This window comes from Penaeus vannamei, chromosome 13, assembly GCF_042767895.1.
Source record: "Penaeus vannamei isolate JL-2024 chromosome 13, ASM4276789v1, whole genome shotgun sequence".
Taxonomy (NCBI): domain Eukaryota; kingdom Metazoa; phylum Arthropoda; class Malacostraca; order Decapoda; family Penaeidae; genus Penaeus; species Penaeus vannamei.
Genome location: NC_091561.1, coordinates 43127953 through 43137952, shown reverse-complemented (window position 1 = coordinate 43137952; position 10000 = coordinate 43127953). Strand labels below are relative to the sequence as shown.

At 37.6% G+C, this 10000-nt stretch overlaps 2 protein-coding genes across 3 annotated transcripts in view; one reads left to right on the top strand and one right to left on the bottom strand.

Annotated features, from left to right (window-relative positions):
* pit (probable ATP-dependent RNA helicase pitchoune) overlaps window positions 1-8357 on the top strand; it is an 8436-nt gene extending 79 nt beyond the window's left edge. Inside the window, exons 1-12 of one of the 2 annotated variants that reach the window (XM_027354289.2) lie at window positions 1-136; window positions 3250-3351; window positions 3505-3672; window positions 3808-4065; window positions 4363-4512; window positions 5120-5284; window positions 5467-5607; window positions 6082-6242; window positions 6555-6706; window positions 7099-7267; window positions 7570-7701; window positions 7843-8357. The exon at window positions 1-136 is cut by the window's left edge and continues 79 nt beyond it. In XM_027354289.2, the coding sequence (XP_027210090.2) occupies window positions 16-136; window positions 3250-3351; window positions 3505-3672; window positions 3808-4065; window positions 4363-4512; window positions 5120-5284; window positions 5467-5607; window positions 6082-6242; window positions 6555-6706; window positions 7099-7267; window positions 7570-7701; window positions 7843-8007 (1884 nt within the window). In that variant the 5' untranslated portion in view covers window positions 1-15 and the 3' untranslated portion in view covers window positions 8008-8357. Of the gene's footprint in view, window positions 137-3246; window positions 3352-3504; window positions 3673-3807; window positions 4066-4362; window positions 4513-5119; window positions 5285-5466; window positions 5608-6081; window positions 6243-6554; window positions 6707-7098; window positions 7268-7569; window positions 7702-7842 lie in introns of both variants that reach the window. The other variant, XM_027354288.2, reaches the window with a different exon arrangement.
* A 778-nt stretch (window positions 8358-9135) lies between these two features.
* LOC113813536 (troponin C, isotype gamma) overlaps window positions 9136-10000 on the bottom strand; it is a gene marked incomplete in the record, with an annotated part of 8768 nt that continues 7903 nt past the window's right edge. The window contains 1 exon segment of the mRNA XM_070129295.1: window positions 9136-10000. Coding sequence (XP_069985396.1) covers window positions 9993-10000 — 8 coding nt within the window.

Below are 10000 nucleotides of genomic sequence, written 5' to 3'. Positions count from 1 at the left end.
GACGCTTTCTCCACAATGGGAACTAAAACGAAAGATAAGATTTTGATGCGAAAGATCAAGAAGACGCAGACCAAAAAGCTAAAGCTGATCCAGGAGAAAGAGAAGGAGAAGGAAACGAGTGGAGAATCTACCTCAGGTAAACAAACGAGATTGAGATCCCAAAATTTAATGATTTTGTGTAAAGAGGAGAGAAAGAAGGTGAACAGAAGTAGGTTGGTGAATTCTGTTTACAGCTGTTGAAATAGGGATAGTATGTGACGGAAGATAAGAGGCCATATCGATAACAAGGTAATTATTTGGGCAACACGTAGCAGCAGCTAGGGAGCCAGCTGTATTTTAAGGAAAATTATATTAGTAATTTTCTATATTACTTCCGCTTCTCCGATATCGACGATTTTGGTATCGTTGGATTCCTCTCACTCTATACAATGCTAATATGTAGGTTTTATTGCGCGGAAACCCCCCCGTTAGCGACAAACTTGGCCCCGATAGCAGAGGAGGGCATGGAAGGTTCCAGGGAAAATGCGGGGTTAAATAACACTAATATAAGCCACAGTGAAAATAACCATGGTTATTCACATGACTTTCCATTGCAGGGGGCTGCCGCCTCCCAACCCCCGCCGAGGACACAAAACCTCCCGGCAGGCTGGAGCGTTACACAGTTATTGGCGATCTCGGAGCAGCGAACGTATTACATTTACCTCGTAACATTCCCACTGAATCAGCATACTAACCTTGACATAGTCAGCATGTATACAGAGATAATTGTAGTATAATCAGGATGAACAAGGTATACCATGAACAGAAGAGCAGCGGTGACCCACCCTCGTCGGGTCGGCAGGTTTTGTGCCTTTTTCAATGCATCTAGTTCATGTGTGCTCTATCCTGCCATGAATACGTGGGGGATATTTTGTGTGCCTGGCGGGGGTTTGGGGGGTGGCAGCCCCCCTCAGGGGGGGTTGCAGGGGGCACAGCCCCCTGCAATGGAAAGTCATGTGAATAACCATGGTTATTTTCACTGTGGCTTATATTAGTGTTATTTAACCCCGCATTTTCCCTGGAACCTTCCATGCCCTCCCCTGCTATTGGGGCCAAGTTTGTCGCTAACCCGGGGGGGTTCCGCACAATAAAAACTATGTATTAGCAATGTGGACAGGGAGAGGAATCCAATGATACCAAAATCGTCGATACCGGAGAAGCGGAGGTAATATAGAAAATTACCATTATATTTTCTCTCTGTGATGTAATTAGTTGTATAGCAGTGAGAGAAGTTATTGCAATCATGCATTGTGGTTGTACTTAACATACAACTTACTAATGCTGGATGATATCATATTACATTACAGCAAAATAAGATCATGGTAATTGTTTGGTATTTGTTAAGGAAGATATGAGTCATTGTAATTTTTGGGGATATGTCCGCATATGAATTGCGACAATTTCCATGTTGTTAGTCATCTCACCATCTACAATGCAAATATGTAGGTTTTATTGCAAAGAAGCCCCCCTCCAACCCCCACATTCTTGGCCACGACAGCAGGGGAGGGCATGAAGAGTAGCAGGGAAATTGAGGATCAAATGTAAATGATTTACACAGAATCAGTCACTATATTGTCTAATGCAGGAGGCTATGCCCCCTGCAACCCCCCCACAGGGGGCTACCACCCCCTAACCCCTGCCAAGGGAAACAAAGTATCCTCCACGTATTCACGTCAGGCTCGAGTGTACAACTGTCATGCGGGAGTGGCTTTTCCAAGTGTGTGACGCTCTCTCCTGCAGTGAATATATGGAGGATTCTTTATTTTCCTGGGTGGGGATAGGGGATTGCAGGGGGCACAGTGACTGATTCTGTGTAAATGATTTACATTTTACCCCATAATTTCCCTAGTACCTTTCATGCCCTACCCTGCTTTTGGGGCCAAGAATGTGGGGTGTTTGGGGGGTTTCCATGCAATAATTTCTATATATTTAGAAACTAGACACTGAGAGGAATCCAACGATACTACAATCATCATGATCCATTATGTGGATGTATTAAAAAAATTGCCCAATTTACTAAGAGCAATACAGAGATATAGAGGGTGATGTTGACTTAGTCTCTGGGTGTTGATATGCAGTTGATATTTTTTGCCATATTGCTGTAAATATGAGGCAGAAGCGGCTGTTTATGACTATTTCATAATATGTAATGCGATGGTAACTCTTCCGGTAAATCTTTATGGTATGGATGCACTACATTAGGGCAATTTGAATATGATATCCTTGTAGAGAACAAAACATTGCAGGGGTTGGTTAGAGTAAATAATGTGCAGACTTGAATGGTATTGCCACAAATAAGGAAAAAGATTATGGAAAGCACTGTTCTGAGTCTAAGTCCACTCAGTACTCCCGAGTTTCAGCTCTTATCTCGCTGTCCACACTGAGGTGAAGACCATGTCCCCCCTCCCCATCAACCCTCCCCTCGGGCAGTGCCCAAAGGGCACACCCAGTCATGGTAACTTAGATTGATGAATAAATCTTTTGACATGGAGTTGTGGACTTAGTCTCTGGCATTTCCATTTTTTACAGTATGGATACACTCGCCAGTGCCTAAGTCCGCAACTGCATGTTACAAAATTTATTCATCATTCTACGTTGCTGTGACTGGGTGTAGCCTGAGGGGAGGGTTGTTGGGGGCCTCTGCCCTCCAACACCCCTCAGGAAACATTGTCTTCACCTCAGTGTGCACGGCAAGATAAGAGCTGAAACACGGGAGCTCTGAGTGGACTTTGGCCGAGAGTGGCACATTGCACAATCTTTTACCTTTATTTGTGGCATTACCATTCGTGTGCCCATGGGAAGAGTTGATAGGGGGGACTCTGCCACCCATTACACCGCTGCAAACATTGTTCTCACCTTGCTATGTTTGTGAAGATAGAACTGAAACTCTGGTGCGCAGAGGGGACATAGGCTTTCAGCGGCTCTTTCCTTGATCTCTTTCCAATCCACGCACTTCAAAATATCAGTGATGGTACTTGAATTTAAGTACCCTCTCACACTGGGGGACCTCTCTTTGCAACAAAGGATATTATTCATTTAGCTATTTACTTTGCAGGAGGATGGGATTAACTTTTACTTTTCTTCTCAAGCGAGGAAGTGTTCAAGAGCTCCCTTTCTCTTTATTGACGGTGGTTAGCACAGATAAATATATTTCCTACATACATAATTGATTTCATATTTATGCCTTTGTATCCTTTTTTTCGTAAGCAGTTGAAGAGCCATTACCTGAGGACGAGGCAGAAAGGCTCATCCAGCTTCATCCAAATCTAAGCAAACGTCCTGCGGAAGAAGAGGAACAGCGGCCAAAGAAAAGTGAGATCTTAATGTGTTTTATTTGACATGTTGGAATTAAATCTTATTTGTATTCTATACAGTTTTTCTTCTTAATTTTTTGTATTTGTACATATTTTATTAGAACTTCTAATAGAACTACTACTGTAATTTGAACCTCCCTTTTTGATGTAGAAAAGAAGAAGAAGCCTCTGAAAGACCTTGAAAAAGCCCTTGATGATGGGGCTGATAATGAACCAGAACCAGAGCCAGAACCAGAGGTGAAGAGCAAGGAGGAAAAGAAAAATGAAGCAGAAGAGGAGGAGGAGGAGGAGGAGGAAGAGGAGGAGGCCAGAAACGAACGTGAGTATCCTAGAGTAAAAATTTTATTTTTAGATTGTATTTTAGGATATCAAGTTTACAAGTTTTTCCATTTCAAGTTTACTAGATAAATAATTGTTGACGGGAACCTTTAATGGTATTTTGCTCTCGTTCTAGTTGACAGTACACTGGGCTTCAATGCCTCCACCACCAAATCATTTGAGAGCCTTGAGGGCTGCGTGTCCAATGAGACAATGAATGCCATAAAGACGATGGGCTTCAAGGACATGACAGAGATCCAGGCAAAGGCAATCCCCAAACTCCTGGAGGGTCTTGACCTGCGTGGAACAGCCAAGACCGGAGCAGGAAAGACCTTGGCCTTCCTCATCCCGGCTGTAGAGTTGATGTACAAATTGAAGTTCAAGCCCAGGAATGGTAGGTGATCGTAGATAATTCAGTTTGGTTTTCATTTTAATTCAGTTCATTGTTTGGCTTTTCAAAGATATGAGACTTAAAAAGAAAGTTGAGTTATGTCTCTTTTGCTCTTGAGTCATAATGCATTTAAAGATTCAGACACTGGATTATATGTTTTGAAAAACTATAGATATCATGTGTCTATGAGTTACCATTAAATTAAAGTATTAGAAAAAGGAATTTTGATCCAGGTGCTATATTCATATGTTACCAATCTATAAAGAAATAGGAAACTAACAAACCTGAATATTCTTTAAGGTACCGGAGTGATCATCATCTCTCCAACTCGTGAATTGTCCATGCAAACATACGGTGTCCTGAGAGAACTCATGCAGGACCATTCGCAAACATTTGGCCTGATCATGGGAGGTGCAGACCGCAAGAGTGAAGGTGCAAAGTTGCGTAAAGGTGAGAATTTTGTTCCTTCTGTGATTATTTTTCATTTTACTGCTTACTAAAAACCATGCTTTTGTAACTTGGATATTGAATGAAGGTTATTTTGATACTGCTGTGTCACTTTAGTGGTAAACTAGTGTCTTTTATATATATATACATATATATATATATATATATATATATATATATATATATATATATATATATATATATATATATATATATATATATATATATATATAGAAAAGGGTTCAATGTTAGAAAATTAATGCTTGTCACTTGATTTTTTTATATTAAGGACAAATGGCTTTATTTGCCAGAGCTGATATATTGAGGTTGAAATAGGAAGCAATATTGTTAAGGGCAATTCATACTGTTACTTCATTTTGAAAGTGAAATTTTAATTTGTCAGGAATATATTCATTGCCATATAAACCTATAGTGCCTTCCACATATGAATACATTTCCTGTTATTTTGTCATGATTGTTATCAGAATGGAAGAGAATATTGGATGGAATAGTTTCAAAGCCTTATTTTTAGAATGCATTCATTGTAAATGTATACTGTATTATCTAAGCTTTTAGATTTGATAAACTTCATATTTTTCCCTTTTCGTAGGTGTGAATATCTTGGTTGCGACACCTGGAAGGCTCCTGGATCACCTCACTAACACTCCAGACTTCATGTACAAGAACATGGTGTGTCTTATCATTGATGAAGCTGACCGGATTTTCGATGTTGGATTTGAGCAAGAGATGAAACAGATCTTGAATATTCTACCAAGTCAGTACCCACTTCTTAAAAATTTGATTTTGAATGTTATGATATTTGATGTATATTCTTTTTTTTGTATTTTGTTACACAGATGTATATTCTTTTTTGTATTTTGTTACACAGGAAGATACAAGTAAATTTGTAGTATTATTGTGAGAGTACTATATAGTTGTAATTTCTCTTTAATACAGAGCGGAGACAGACGATGCTGTTTAGTGCAACAAAAGACACGAAGACAGATGAGCTAGCCAGACTTGCCCTGAAGACAGATCCCATGGAAGTAGATGTAGACTCAGACAAAATTAATGCAACGGTAGAGGGCCTAGAACAAGGTAATTCGTAATTCCCCATTTTTTTAGGGTATTGAGAGTGATAGATGAGATTAAGTGAAACCTTTTCTTAAGACCGCAGTTCTTTGGGATGAGGGATATTCCTCATATTCTTGAAAAGAGATATGTCAGTCTGATTTTAAAGAATTTGTTTTTTATGAGTATGGGTGCATACATGAAATGTAAACCACTTGCTGTAAGAGAATGAAGAGAATTCTTAATTATCAAAAAACACTAGGGTGTATGAATGGTTCAGATACACAGAAGTCCCTGATCTTGTAATTTTCAGTCAAGTTGATGTATGTCAGCTTTGAAATTGGGACTGAAACAGTAGTCTCTCTTATATGTTTGTAGACACTTTTATTTGGTAAGCAATGTCTGCTTTCCCCATGCTTTCTTATTAATTTTAGATGATCATGTATTTATATACTTTCATGGTGTGCTAGATGAGAATACTTATGAAAACTTTTCTTGCAGCGTATCTGGTGTGTCCAGCTGACAAGAGATTCCTTGTTCTCTACACTTTCATTAAGAAGAATCTGAAGAAAAAAGTCATGATCTTCTTCAATTCGTGCATGACTGTCAAATACTACCATGAGCTCCTGAACTACATAGATGTCCCTGTCATGTGCATCCATGTAAGTTTGGGTAAAGACTGATTTTATTGTTATGGTCTTTACCAAAATTGTTTGTCTACATGTAATGATACAAGCTACAGTAATCCTAGAATGTAAAGTTCTTTGTTTTGGAAGATTTCCTAGTTGGAAGAGTTTATTTTAGATGATTTTAAAGGCCCTTTAAGGGGGAGTAACATTAACCTTATTAATTTTGTAAATGCTTTAAAGGAAACATGCTGTTTAGTTATTTTTGCTTAGTTTTATTATTTATTTATTATTATTTTTAAATCTGATATGCTTCTAATGTTTTTCAATTTTTTCTGCCTCTTATAGGGAAAACAAAAGCAAGTGAAACGAACAAACACCTTTTACCAGTTCACAAACGCAGATTCAGGTGTCTTGTTGTGCACAGACGTAGCAGCCAGAGGTTGGGACATTCCAGCAGTTGACTGGATTGTGCAGTATGACCCCCCAGATGATCCCAAGTGAGTGTGTGGTTGTACCTCTTCTCAGAGAAATCCTTGTTACAGTGGTTGTATTATTAGGTTGAGAGTTGTGTATGTATTATTTGTAGATAATTTAGAATGTTGATTTTAGGGTTAGTTATCTCATATTTTGGCAAGACTGGGTTATAGAATGTTTTAGGATTGGTTCTCTCATATTTTGGCAAAATTGGTTTATAGACTCAGTGTTTCAAGTAAACCGTGAATATCATTGAGTAGAAAGACGTATTATGGATTATATTAGGCACTATTGTCATTAGTATTAAGAAGCTCTCATTAAACTTAGTTTGACCCTAACATCAGGAAAGTAGATCACTTGCCCTTTATGTTGTTATTTATTTAACACCAAGACTTCTTTTTTTTTTTCTCCCCAGGGAATACATCCACCGTGTTGGAAGAACAGCCCGTGCTGGAGGTAGAGGTCGTGCGCTCCTGTTCATCCGCGAAGAAGAATACTTGTTCATCAGTTACCTCAAATCTCACAAGGTCAATGTGGACTGCATGGACATTTCATGGACCAAAGTAGCAAACATTCAGATGCAGGTGGGGTGTCTTTGTTTGTGTATAACATTGTATAGTGTGTGTTACTTTTCCCTGTCCCATTTAGGAAAGATTATTATTGTTTGCTATTTTACAGTATTGTCTTTTCTGTATGTATAAACAAATCTAGACTCATTATAACTGTATGTGTATGTGTATGTATATTAGATATATATATAGGCACACATTCATATATTCATATGCATATCTTTCACTTCATATTTCAATATTCTGTTCAGTGTTTTTTGTATTTTTTCTTCATAATGAGTAAAGAAAATTATTTATGTTGTAATTTGTTCCTGTAGTTGGAGAAGCTGATTGGCCAGAACCACTTCCTCCACCAAAGTGCGAAGGAAGCTTACAGAGGATACTTGAGAGCATATCATTCACATCAACAGAAGCACATCTTTGACATCAACACACTCGACTTGAAAAAGGTAAATGGTTATCTCTGCTTTCACTCTATTAGTCCACATGAATCATACATTTCTTTCCCATTTTTTTTCTTTTATTTTATCCCAAGTCTGAAAATTTTGTTTTTTGTCATAGCTCTCTAACAAAATTTTGCTCTCTTGCAGGTGGCCAAGTGCTTTGGTTTTATTGTGCCGCCCCTCATCGACCTAAATATAGCATCAGGAAAACTACCCCACAAGCGTGGTGGTGGTGGAGGCTATGGAGGAATCCACCAGCGGAAAGACTTCAAAACAAAAATATACCGGCAGGGGAATAGACCTAGATATTAGCCTTTAGTATTTAGTTCGTTATTATCAGAGATATATTTTTTATTGTATGCTGAGATGCACCCCTGCCGCAATCAGAATTCAAGTCCTTTGGCATGGACTTCGTTTTGACAGGAATGTAATTTGAGAAAATATTTGACCAATTATTTTGTCAATTTTCCTGGTTGAAATACATCTGAATGATATTTGGGTTGATATGATTTATCAACTTCGAGTTTTACTCATTCAAAATGTTGTCATGATATTTCATCTGAGTGTTTGATGTGTAAGAGGTTGATGTGAAGGTGTGGATGATGATAATGTTAATAGTACATGTAAGCTTACTTTAGGACATTTAAACTTACTGAAACATATGTTGACCTTTATTAATACCCTGTTTCACTGTACCTGTCTTGTAGATGTGACTTAAAACACTCTAGTTGGTGTATTGACTTATGGGTTGGTAATAGCAATATGGTTTATCTAAGAGAATACTGAGTATAATGAAGCATTCCAGGAACAAGGTCTTATATTGATAACTTTTGTGGACATTCTTGGAAGTGGAGGAGTAAGAATTAACATTACAAAAAGGCAATCTGCTCGTAAATGAGGTTCGTCAAGTTTCATTTGGATGTAGTGTTTCAGGTGATCATTCCTTTTTTTGTAATAAAAAAGGAACAAAGTGAGATCAGTTTGCTTTTCTTAATCCTAATTAAGATCAGCCTCCTGTCACAGCTTCCATTTTTAGTAACCTTTTGATTATGCTAGTATCTACATACTGTACACACACAGGCATAGGGGTACATGACTCAAGCATTTCAGATATTTGATACAAGACTAGTAACTCTGTCCCTGTGCATGTTAACGTTTCCTTGCAATGTCAGCATTCATAAAGTAAATGGTAAAGTGATCAGCCATCTGTACGATTGTCCTTGCAATATTTGTCTTATTCTCTAATTATCTTTCATACATTGACAAGAAATCTGGCCGAGATGAACATAGCGTTTCAGTCAAATTATAAGGGTTTCAGTTGACACTGAAATGCTGGTCTAATGTTTGTCTTGGGACATTTGTGCTTTGAGAGACTGATAGAGAGAATATTTTATTTTTCTATTTATAAGAGGGAAGGAAATGTGAAAAATAAGGGGGATATGAATGTAAACATTTGTATTTTCTTTTAGCAAATGTTGCATATTTAAGGAGATATTACAAACATTTTCAAAAGCGGCTTGCACATATCCAAGGAATATACGTGTTCAACACGTATGAAGAAAGAAAAAATCTGCCTGTCATATTCTCTTAACCAACGTACTGGCATCAATGAGGTGTTGAATAGATAGAGCTAAAAAAAGGTCTAGTTTGAAAATGAATCTCGTTTCCAAAGTATGGTAACCAGAATATGCATTAATAATCCAGAAAATTGCAAATTACTTAGTAATGAAAATTGTGTAATGTGTGATGAATGATGTGCCTGACAAACATGATTTACTACCTGAGATATTTTTGCTTTGTCATTGAACTTTTTATTCGTCAGTTGGACAATATCTTGAGTTGTCAGAGTGTGATTAACTAAAACACATTGTAAATTAGACAAATGTACATCCAAACTTTTGGGATTTTGTTCATGTATTCTACTAAATATTGCTGTCTTTAATTGAAAACTTGATCTTCAATAGAATATGAACCTGTCTTTATATATCGCAGGAAAACCAGTATTACCAAGTGGTGTGTAGATTATTATTTTTTAAGACAACTGAACAGGAATATCCCTTTTGTGTGAAATGGGTACATGATAACACATTTATATTATAAAAAAGGAGATTAAACAGTTTTTTGTTTTCGTTATAAAAAAGGAGAATAAACACAGTTTTTTGTTTTCGTTATAAAATTATTGCTTTGAAAATCAACTAGAAGATATGACATTTGGTGCTGATTGTTGGCATCAGAGGCGGTGAGGTCATGCAAGATAAGACGAGAGAGGATGTGGTCAGGTCAGATAAGGTCAGGTTTTATTCCC